The 12,098-nt window shown below is 38.0% G+C and overlaps 1 protein-coding gene across 1 annotated transcript; it reads left to right on the forward strand.

The window, feature by feature from the left end:
- Nucleotides 1–737: 737 nt before the first annotated feature.
- Nucleotides 738–10,697, forward strand: LOC307167149 (A disintegrin and metalloproteinase with thrombospondin motifs 8). The gene is made up of 9 exons (XM_079886097.1): nt 738–1,761; nt 3,622–3,861; nt 4,993–5,125; nt 5,206–5,373; nt 6,308–6,600; nt 7,403–7,589; nt 7,664–7,836; nt 8,392–8,567; nt 8,653–10,697. The coding sequence occupies exons 1-9, from the start codon at nt 1,060–1,062 to the stop codon at nt 9,383–9,385; spliced, it is 2,805 nt and encodes a 934-aa protein (XP_079742223.1). The 5' UTR covers nt 738–1,059; the 3' UTR covers nt 9,386–10,697.
- The last annotated feature ends 1,401 nt before the right edge of the window (nt 10,698–12,098 follow it).

Below are 12,098 nucleotides of genomic sequence, written 5' to 3' on the forward strand. Positions count from 1 at the left end.
CTTTAAAAGATTTAAATGTGCCTACATTTTTACGTAATATCTACATATAGGCTACTAATAGTTCAAGTAGCCTATTGTGAATGTAGTCTTTAAACTTCATTTAAAGCATCGTCGCCCTCTGGTGTCTGAGTCACAGAATGTCTCAACTGTTTCAGACCAGCACGAATCAGAACGAAACATGAATCAAGCGAATGTGTGCATCCATATACAACGTCTTACTGCCACCTTGTGGGGACTGAACATTATGTCCCCATTCTACATAGGCTGCTACATTGAGTCAGCTACACTGACAAACATTTCTGAAATAGTGATGTAGCTGATGCTTTTAATAATCTGAATACAACCTACTACACTGTATAGCCCCTCTTGAGCAGATTTCCAGATTGCTCAAAGCAGCACAATGGTGATCATTTATCAATCAGCACCTGTGAAGTAATTGAGCATTTTTTTTTTTAACATAAATCTGCTGTATGCCTATATTATTTAGCACTTTACCAAGCATTAAAATGTCGCATATATAGGAAATAGGCCTATTTGACGTTTTGCTGGAACATATTAATAGCACACGAAAACTAGAAATACACTAATATTAACTACTCAGTTTACAAAGTGTTGCTATTTAGGACGGGGCGTGCTTCTCAGTTTTCATTGGGCAAACCCGATCCAGAGGTTTTTCATGAGGGCACAGTGGGAGGAGAGACTGAAGCAGCGCTGGATATCAAAAATAAACCTCTCATTTCTCAGAAAGTATAAATACCAGCGCCTCAATCCGTGAGACAGTCCTGGAGCTCACGAACTTGGCTTCGATTTCTTTTCAATTCAATTTGTGTAGCCTACCTAGTGCTATTGCATTAAATAATGAATTATTCAGTTTCAAAATAGATTTAAGCTAATGAAGGTGCTGGATAGTCATTTTAAACGTTTAGGATATTAACATTTTTCAGACAAGGAATAGACCAATGATTCAGTTTCTGAAAGTGTATCATGAGGCTATAGTAAATTAATCAAAGTAATCAATTCGTTATATTTATTGTTTTCTTTTTGAAACAGCGCCATTTTATGAAAATGTGGTCGTGTTTAATCATATCTACATTAATTGTTTGCCTCTGTGCTGAAACATCTGCTCACTCGTTTGAGACTGAGGAGATTATACCTGTACGGCTGACTGGAAGGACCGGTGGACGAATGGCAAAGAGGAGTGAAGAACAACTCAGCTTCAGACTCACGGCTTTCGGCAGGAATTTCACACTTAATTTGACACCGGACAGCACATTTATATCGCCAGCACTGAAGATATATCGCATCAAAGTCAAACCACAAGAAAGACTTGAGTCAACTAGCAACCCGACAGATCTTTATAAGTCCTTGAATCAAACTGAAGAGGCTGGAGCAGATTTATTAAAAGGTTGTTTTTACACCGGCGCTGTTGACTCCAATGAGGACTCTATTGTTTCTGTCAGTTTATGTCGTGGGATTTTAGGATCATTCATTACAGATGGTAAAGAATATACAGTCGAGCCGAAACTTTTCGGCTTGGGAACATATGGAAAGTTAACCGAGCAGCTGCATGTCATTAAAAGAAGACGTTTTACAAAGTCCCCGCAGGTCTCTAAACAGCTGTCAGAAATCAGAGATGAGCATCAAAAGTCGATGATCCAGATGCCGTCTAGGCGCACGCGCTTTGTCTCCACGCCCAGGTTTATTGAGACTTTGGTGGTCGGTGACGCTTCCCTGACACATTTCTATGGAGATGAGATCAAGGTAAGGGCTCACAACCATTTAACCATTTTGACAGCTGAAAAATCTGTTTCAGAGTATGGTAGCTGGTCTAAGATGTTTAATAGCTGGTGCAAGCTGGTCATTTTCTGGTTGACCAGCTATAATCTTCCAAAACCAGCCTGACCACTTTCAGATGGCATGCCCTTGGGTTTGCTGGTCTAAGATGGTCTACCAGCTTGCACCAGCTAATAAGTGTTTACATAGGCGTACAATATGATTAAGATTTTTTAAATTTGTACCTTTAATAAAAGCTTGCTAAAAACAGCTTAAGTTTTGACTTAAGATTGTATGCTGGGGTTAGCTGTTTTAAGGTCTCATCTAGTTTAAGATGGTCTCCCAGCATGGCCAAGCTGGTTTCTCAGGTCAGGAAGCTGGTCTTCCAGTCTAACTAATTTAAATTAGCCCCAAACCCTGCTAAAACCAGTCAACAGACAAGACAGACTATGCCAGGAGTCCATCTTGCAAACCATCTTAGGTTTACAAATACTATTTAATATTATAGGCTACCCCACCCTTTGAAGTCACATTCTTGTTCTAATATCGAAAGAAGGATAAAACCTTTAACAGTAAGAGCTATTTAGTGTACCTTGAGGGACATCTCAAAATGTATATCAGACTAGTTCTACAAGAATGAGTCACGGTTCATACGAACTGTACTGTACTGATCTTTACACCCACTTATGATCCACCACCCCCTGAAATTTTCCTTCATTGAGTCATCGAAAACAAATGATTGGAAAAGACTAGAGAGTGAAAAAAATGCACTGTCTTGGTCGGGATCATGAGGCAGATAGCAATCCAGATGTTGATATTGGGATCCAAATTTGCAGATTCCTCATAAAGAAATCCATGGAAGACCAGCTGCTTCTACCGTTGACGTCAGGGCTTTCCAACAAGCAAACCACATATTTATGTGGAGAGTAAACAGGAAAAAAAAATCTCCTGAATAATCTCTGTCGGCTAATAATTATTCCCATTTAAAGAATATTGAATGATGTATTATATACTGTAAATGGGCAATCAGTACAGGTACAGATTTTTAGCATGCCTGCTAAAAGTAATCAATAATCCTGTCTCCATTATAAAAATATTAACTTTTTTATTATGCATTGTCTATTGCAGTGTACTGCATCTGAAAAAGCTGGATATTTTATTGTCCACAATAACTTGGAAAAATATGCAGAGTAAAAGCCATTCCATTCCAGCAGTTCTGACCTGTCCTGCCAATGATGTCTTGCTTTTACACTTAAAGGTGCAGTAAGTGATTTCTGAGAATCAACCCAAACAAACACATCCCTCCCTTCATTGCTCCGCCCCCAAAAATGCACGAACACGCATTGCAAGAGTGGATGTCTCTATATCATAGCAGAAGGGAAGCTTAATAAAGCTTCCTGAAAAATAAAGCGAGCATACAGTACACAAGAGTATATACAAACAAGAGTTGATTGTTAGTAGCCAGCAGCACACACTCAAAACCAATGTTACTCATGTCTGTTTTCAGGCCTTCCCGCTTCGGTCTCTCTAGTGCTGGAAACCTTTTCTAATATTAACACGGGTCCTAAAGCTCTTGCCAAGTCATAACCCTTCTTTTTCCATTGACATTCCTCTGACCTTTTTCTCTTTTGTAATGCCCCTCAGCCAAATCTCTTTCTACAGTCTTTGCTCACTCTCTCTTCTCCCCCATCATGAGTGAACACGCCCCCTACTGCTGATTGGCTACAAATTTGTTGTGGTGCTCGGTTAGATCCACTTTCAACAGCGTTTCTCAGAAATCGCTCACTGCACCTTTAACATTCTGCTGCACAGTTGGCGAATAGCAAGCTGTTGGTTTTCTCTCTTTAGCACTACATGCTGACCTTGATGTCAATGGCTGCTCAGATTTACAAACATCCCAGCATTAAGAACTCCATCAACATAGTGCTTGTGAAGATGCTGATCGTGGAGGATGAAGAGGTTGGACCGTCAGTCTCCAGTAATGGAGGCGTCGCTCTGCGTAACTTCTGTGCCTGGCAACAGCTCTTCAACCCGCCCAGCCACAGGCATCCAGAGCACTACGATACAGCCATACTTTTTACTAGAGAGGTGAGCAGTGATTTATTATGTATTTTATGGGATAATGATGAAGTGAGATTCTTGACTGTAGCTGAATTTAGAATAGCCGCCCCTCGTTAAAAGAAGTACACTTAAGCATACTTTTTAAATGATGAATATTAAATAAAAATAAAAACTTTAATGTAATATCCAACAACATACAACTACAGTTAAAATGATAACTTTACATGTGCTTTAACATGTTAGTCAAAACATCAAAATAAGTGTACTTCTTTACAGCATGACAAAAGATTGTTAAAATAATCATAATTAAAATATACATAATGTTTTAAAGGGCTAGTTCACCCAAAAATGAAAGTTCCGTCATTAATTACTCACCCTCATGTCGTTCCAAACCAGTAAGACTTTTGTTCATCTTCATCTTCATTATCAGATTTCTGTCCCTCCATTGCAACTCAAGGCAACTACCAAAACGTTCATAAAGAGATCGTACAACTTATCCATGTGAATTGAGTGGTTTAGTCAAAATTTTCTGAAAGGACACGATCGCTTTATATGTGAATAAAAGCCTAAATTAAATCTGTTCATCATATAAAGCGATCGTGTCCTTTCAGAAAATTTTGACTAAACCACTCAATTTAATGACGGAACTTTCATTTTTGGGTGAACTATCCCTTTAAATATGAGCTTGACTTGTCAAAGAGTGTTTTGAAAAGTGTGTCAAAAAGTGTATGGTGCATTGCTCATTTCTAGAGCAGACGTTATGGCATATTGAAACCGAAAACGAGGCTGAAAATAGGAGCAGACCGACTAGCTTCTCTGAAAGGTGAACACATGTGAGACCGGCTCTCAAACTGTGCCAAGGCCAGATGTGCCTTGAATCATGTGTGTTTTGTGGTCTTCTGTTTTGGAAACATTTGTCTCCATCTCGGATCTCTGGGCAAAGGATGGAAAAGACTCCAGTCGTGTTTTTGAGATACATTTTCAGACGCCACATAGTTACATTTTCTCACTTCATAGGTCTGCTGTCTGCCAAAACTATTTATTTGCTTGGTTTTATGATGGAAACACTGGCAAATATGTTTTTCGCTCTTACTAATAAGCAGAGACCTGGAACAGCAATAAGAATTACATTTATTTTTATCCCAAACTGCCTTTCAGGACATCTGTGGACATCAGAGTTGTGACACATTGGGTGTAGCTGATGTTGGAACCATGTGTGACACCAAAAGGAGCTGTTCTGTTATTGAAGACAATGGCCTTCAGGCGGCTTACACGACTGCCCATGAGCTTGGTGTGGATGTCCTCTGGTAAACACTAAGCAATTGTTAAATTGATTGGACCTTCCATAATGCGATTTTGTTCTTCTTTCAGGCCATGTTTTGAGTATGCCGCACGATGACACTAAGAACTGTGAGCAGCTTTTTGGACATCTAGGCGAGCACCATATCATGGCCCCTGTATTCACTCAGTTCAGCAAGACCTCGCCTTGGTCTTCCTGCAGTGCTTTGTACGTCACAGAGTTTTTCGACAATGGACATGGTATGTGCACAAAATTTTAACTGGGCCAATGACGTGACACTTTTTTCATTTTTTTATCTATTCAAATATACATGAAAAATGCATTTCATACACTGTATACAGCTAATAGCATATCTACTTGAATACATTTATTCTATGATGAACATGTTTTTAAAAATTCATTTTGATATTTCTTGGGTCATAAAGTCAAAAATGTCAGAGTGATACAAATGTCCTGATATCATAATGAAGAAAAAAAGAATTAATTTGGCATAATCTTTTATTATCATTTATTTATTAAATGTATTATTATGATATATTATATAATATTTATTATTTATTACTAAATTAATATTTAACAAAACATAAAACAGGAAATTATATCATAAAAATGGGGTCATCTCTGATAGCATGTCTTGTTTTATATTAATGCAGACCCTCATGATTGTGTGTCAGGGTATATTTTATATTATTATTTGATTATTAATAATATGATTACAAAAAGATTCTTGTGAATGCCTTTAAAAAGTCAGCTTAACTTATGCATTGAGCGTCGGGGGTTCCCCTCATTTATAGTACAGCACTTTTACGTCACCTTTTGCTTAGATTCATCATTTTCAGTTCCTTTCCATTGAGTCAGAGAGAATGCATTCCTGTCACTTCACTGGAAAAAAGGGAATGTAACAAATGTTTTCTTTCCACCGGGCCACGTCTCTTTAGTATTGGTCTCACACGTTTCCTTTTTAACTGCTGTATCAGTTGAAGTGGGCAGTGGCCCATGTTCTCCACGTGCATTTCTGCTCACTCGTGTTCCTCCTCGCGGCTCACTCCCCCAGATGTGCATTCCTGCAAGTCTCCCTAAATGTCAGCTCCAGGAGCCCAATGTTCCTACTGTTTCACAATCCTTTGATTTCATGATTTACTACCTTCTAACTCTTCCTCTGGATAATAACAGGAGACTGTTTACTGGACACCCCTGAGACGATAGTGGCCTTACCCACTGAGCTGCCAGGCATAACTTACAGCCTGGACCGCCAGTGCCAACAGATATTTGGAGAGGAGTTTTCACATTGTCCCAACACTTCAGCCAGTGAGGTGTGCATACAGCTCTGGTGCCAGCAAGAAGGGCAGTCTGTGTGCACAACCAGGAACGGGAGTCTTCCCTGGGCGGACGGCACAAGCTGTGGCCCCAACAGGACCTGCCTGAACAGTGCATGCATGTCCTCAGACGAAGTCATGAGGCCTAAGGTATTTGAAGCTACTCTTGAGTAACATAAATAGGATGTTTAGCCTTTCATTTAATCATCAGTACTAGGAACACAGAAGATTAAAAAGAAAATGAAAATAAAAGGGTCAAACAGAATCCTTCAGAAATCATTCTAATATGCTGATTTGCTGCTCATTACACATTTCTTATTATTATCAATATCAAAAACAGTGGTGCTGCTAAACATTTTTGTGGAAACCGAGATTTTTTTAGGGTTCTTTGATGAATAGAAAGTTTTAAAAAGAACAGCATTTATTTTAATCTTTTGTAACATTACAAATAAAAATGTTATGTCTCTTTGCTGAATTGTAGTATATAAAGTATTAAAAATTAATTCTGACCCCAAACTTTTGAATGGCAGTGTACATTAAAAGCAGTTCATACATATGATGACTTTTCTACACCTCTTTTATAATGAGCTTATTTTTTAATTCATGAATTAAAATTCATTCAGGAATTCATTCGGTCAGGCTCATCCAACTGCCCTGATATAATTTTTTATGAATTAATCATTTGTGATAAAGAATACTTTTACCATTAAAATATATTTTGTCTAAAAATGAATGCAAAAGCAAAACCTGTGAAAAGAACTATATTAGTGAGCAGAATGACAAAAACATTTTTGAAAATCTTGATAAAGATGTATACACTCAAATGTATTCAAGGTGAAAGGAAAATGTTTTTTGTTCTTTTCTTTATCTTGGACACTTTTATGTCAGTGGTCATTATTTTTGCTGTTTGGTTGTCTGACATTCATTTGGTTGTGTGGTTCTTCTGGTTCAGCCAGTTGTGGATGGAGGCTGGGGCGAGTGGGGACCATGGCAACCATGTTCCAGATCATGCGGAGGCGGAGTGATGTTCTCCTACCGAGAGTGCAGCCGGCCATCTCCTCAAAACGGTGGAAAATACTGTGTGGGCCAGAGAGTGAATTACCAGTCCTGTAACAAACAGACCTGTGAGAATAACCGAGGTGGGTTTTTCTCTTCAGTGTCAGTCATTTCATGTCGTGTTATTATACTAGGTAACAATTCTTTACTATTGCAGGGAAAAGTTTCAGAGAGGAACAATGTGAGAAGTACAACAATCCCAATCACTTCGATGTGCATGGAAATGTGAAGCAGTGGATACCAAAATACGCTGGAGTGTCGCTACGGGATAGATGTAAACTCTTTTGCAGAGCACGAGGCAGCAGTGAATTCAGAGTATTTGCACCTAAAGTAAGTTGTACTTTTTTTCCCCCAAATCTATAGTGTGAGCACACTTAAATTTACATTTTGACTTTTGGCAGATGCTCTTATCCAAGGAAACTTGCATTGCATTTTATCAGTTCTTGCTTTCCCTGCGAATCAAACCCATGACATTGGCGTTGAATTTACTTTGAAAAATAATAATTTTACACACAAATACAAAACACCTTCATAGTAACATGACACTAAAATAATGCAATAAACATTAATTTAACAACAAATTATGTAAAATATAAACCCTAATGTACACAACAGATAAAAAAAACGAATAAATGTTATTTCAGTTAAAAAAAATCAAATGTTGTTTTTTCACTGTAAATTATGAAATTCTTTTTCACTTCCAAACTCAGTTAAAAACTGTATTTAATTGTAAAATTACATGAAATGTCCCATTAGATTAATTACAGTATTTCAGCATGTAGACTAAGGGAACTTACCGCTAACCAATTAACAGGTTTTTACCGTAGCATTTTCAGTCTTTTACTGTTAAAATTATTATAATTTTTTACATTGTCTCAATCTTAGGTAATTGATGGAACCCTATGCGGTCCAGATACCACATCCTTCTGTGTGCAAGGCCAATGTATCAAAGCTGGTTGTGACCTGGAGATCGATTCTAATAAGAAGCTCGACAAATGCGGCGTGTGTGGAGGGAACGGTCAGAGCTGCAGGATGATATCTGGCTCGTTCAATAAAGTCGTGTAAGAATATCTCACTGCTATTTTTAATGAAAAAGTTGGTTCATTTTGGCCACAGTAATCTAAATCTCACCTGTTTTTTTTTTAGCCATGGATATAGGGACATTGTGACGATTCCAAGTGGAGCCACTAACATTAACATCAAACAGCAGAGCCATGGAAGTATACCACACGATGGATATTACTTGGCTGTACGAAGAGAAAATGACGATTATATCTTGAATGGCAACTTCTCGGTCTCCACAGTGGAGCAGTATATTCCAGTGCTTGGGGCTGTGCTGAAGTACAGTGGCTCGTCCACCACATTGGAGAGACTTCAGAGCTTCCGCCAGCTACAGGAACCAATCACAATACAGCTGCTCTCCACCGCTGGGGAATCCATCCCACCGAAGGTCAAATACACCTTCTTCATTCCTAAAACCATGTCTTTCAGCAAACCTAAAGACAAAAAGATGGCTGGCAAACAGATCCATCCCTTTGGGGTGCCACAGTGGGTCTCGGGCGAGTGGTCTGAATGCTCCAAAACGTGTGGTTCTGGATGGTCCAGGAGAAATGTGGAATGTAAAGACAATGCTGGCTTCTATTCAAACCACTGCAATAAAGATCTCAGACCTTCTGATATCAGGCCCTGCGCAGACCTGCCATGTCCCATGTGGCAAATAGGACCTTGGACTTCATGCTCACAAACTTGTGGCCACGGTGAACGCCAGCGTAAGATGCTCTGCATTGATTACACTGGGAAGATTGTGGAACCGGAGGATTGTGACACTGCCAAGATGCCTCAGTCAGTATCGGAAAAGTGTTTCTACCAAGAGTGTTGAGGACATCATGCAGGCTTTCAAATTATTCGGAGGTGATAAGACGTTCCTGTGAAACAATATACAGATTATCATTTGACCGTGCTTCAGGTTGGAGCAGGAAATATTCAGCTTTAGTTGGAGAAATGCTTGAGCTGTGTGGAGTGAACTTGGTCATGAATATTGCACGGACTGATTACTTGGGCTTTGGTTTTCCAAATATACATGTATATTAATAACCACTATTGAAGTTTTATCCAATAGATATCTACCTCAGCAAGCAATGCTGTTTCCCTAACTTGTGTCTCCCAATTACATATAAATTAGTTTTCACAATGTCATATTTAATGATTCTGAAAAATACAAAACACACCAATCAGCCAAGGCTTTTCCATTTATCTCAGGCTGACTTTTTAAAATAAGGACAGAAATCATTTAGTTAAAATGTATTTGTATTTTGTATGTGCTCGCTAAGCCACTATGAAGGTGCTATAATTCTTTATTGATTTACTTTGTGATTGGGTCAATAATTATTGACTTTTACTTTTTTTATGGCTTGCATTTAGCAGAGGTTATTTTCACTTTCAGAGTTGAAGTGTATCAAGAACACTTGATTAAAGCATGATCGTATAAATATATTAATCCTATTTTTTTTTTTTTTTCTTGTATATTGAAAACTGTATCAGAGTTACACAGTGGTTGAGTCTAATTTATTTCCTGGAACATTGACAATTACAATTAAGTGTTAGATCTAGTTTAAATTTTATTTTTGAAAATTCCTCAACAAACAATGTTTGTGTCCATTCAGAGGGTTATACAATGGTTATGTAATTTACCATTTACTATAGCTGTTCTTTGTATTAAACACTGTTTAATTTCAAAAGTGCACATAGCAAATTGTTGTGAATTGCTACGTGAATGAAAATGTGGAGGTTTGGAAACATCAGACCTTCCAGTGTTTTCATGCTTCATGAGTAGATGTCTGCTGAGATTTTGAAAGAGCTGTGTAGTTGAACGTTATTGAGAAAAAAAAACAGTACAGCATAAAACTAAACTGACAAATAGGTAAGGCTCCTTTAAAATGATTGTATATGAATGTCCAGTTGTGTACATTTCATATATTAGTCATATTAAAATGCAGCAAAACATATTATCCCTTCAGTGAAGGACTGTACTTTGTTACTTCTTCATTGTAAAGCTATTTATTTTTGTACATTTTTATTGTATAAAATAGATACAAATTATGCAATGTTTTCCAGATGCTGCTTTCTTTTTGTTTTGTAACTTATCAATGAAATGTCTGAAAATAAAAATGCCTAAACATTGCAAAATCATCTTTTTGAATGAATGTATTTAATTTAAGCTAGACCGGAAGGGTAAGTGCAAAACATAAACCAATTTAATATGAATGGCTACAAAAGTGCATGGACCAGCATAATGAGATAAGAAGGCTCTAATTTTCCTAATATTATGAAGCATGGATATGCATGCTAAGATGCGGTTTGTAAAGTTCAGCTGGATGTCAAATACGATAACAAGATTCCTGGCTAGCTGTAGTGTTGTTGATCTCAGTACGGTTGAGATAGAGGTGGCGTTCCTTCATCCAGTACAAAATGTCATAAAGTCATTGAGATATATGCTGAGTTGTTGGACTGGAATGACTGTGTATCATCTGCACAGCAGTAATAAGAAAAGTCATGAGACTTTATAACAGGGCACAAAGATGTTACAGAACGAGAAAAGGAGAGGGCTAAGCACCGAACCCTGAGGTTCGCCAGCGGTTAGCTGGAGTGTCTCAGACACCTCCCCACTCCACAAAGCCTTGAAGAATGGTTCTCACAGACAGATCCTTAAGACAACTGTTTGTGGTAATATGGATATCTTCCAAACACTGGACCTAAACTCCTTACAGACCTTCAGCAGTCAACAGACTATTTTGTCTCAACTGTATCATTTAAATTAAAATGAAAATCATGACTGCTAAAAGTGCCTCTGAAACCCATCACTGCCAAAGAAACCTGATGGTCTACTAACACTAACACTGTGGCCCTGATGTGCGGCTTGGAATTGCAAGAAACATATTTTGGCATGGCATTCAAATAGTAACAACAACTCCAAACTTCGGTCTCTGCCTTAATCAGATTGGAGTTTATTGGGCCAACATAGCCTCAGAGTTTTTTCCCTAATTTTGAAGAGGTATTCTTTCCTAAAAGAGGGCCCCTTTGAGAGAATGTTTGTTTGATGGAAAATCCTATTCCTCAGAGAAAGCACATGTCTGAGAGGCAGCTGCTCTCTATCTCTTAGAAAGGGTTTTGCATGAGTTTGGCTCTGAATGAGATGCATCTGCTACAATTGTTACAAAATTCGCACTATATCTTCTGTCTAGCTCTTCCATTCCACTGATAAAATGAACAGAACTGCACTTTTAAGACGAAGTGTAATCTCTAATAGTTTCACATATTGTCAAACTCAACTGTTGACATTGTGAAGCGCTGCAGTACTGTCTGTTTAATTTGCATTCATATGTATTAAGTATATACTTTTATAAGGGCTGATTGCTGAACACTTTTATACCAACATGATAGTGTAACAAAAGTGTTTTGTGAACTGTTAATTGCTTACCTACTTCACCAGACATCATGTTCTCATAAACTGCCGCATAAGAACAGGCTGCATATTAGTATGTTGTGCAAATCTACCTTAAGGATGTGGAACCGAACTTTCAACAACTCAACAA

This window comes from Squalius cephalus (assembly GCF_949319135.1).
Source record: "Squalius cephalus genome assembly, chromosome: 11".
Taxonomy (NCBI): Eukaryota; Metazoa; Chordata; class Actinopteri; order Cypriniformes; family Leuciscidae; genus Squalius; species Squalius cephalus.

Coding starts and splice junctions, on each gene's coding strand:
- LOC307167149 (XM_079886097.1), top strand. CDS start 1,060: ATGAAAATGTGGTCGTGTTTAATCATATCTACATTAATTGTTTGCCTC. Junction 1,762..3,621: donor TCTATGGAGATGAGATCAAG/GTAAGGGCTCAC, acceptor TTCTCTCTTTAG/CACTACATGCTGACCTTGAT. Junction 7,837..8,391: donor TCAGAGTATTTGCACCTAAA/GTAAGTTGTACT, acceptor TCTCAATCTTAG/GTAATTGATGGAACCCTATG.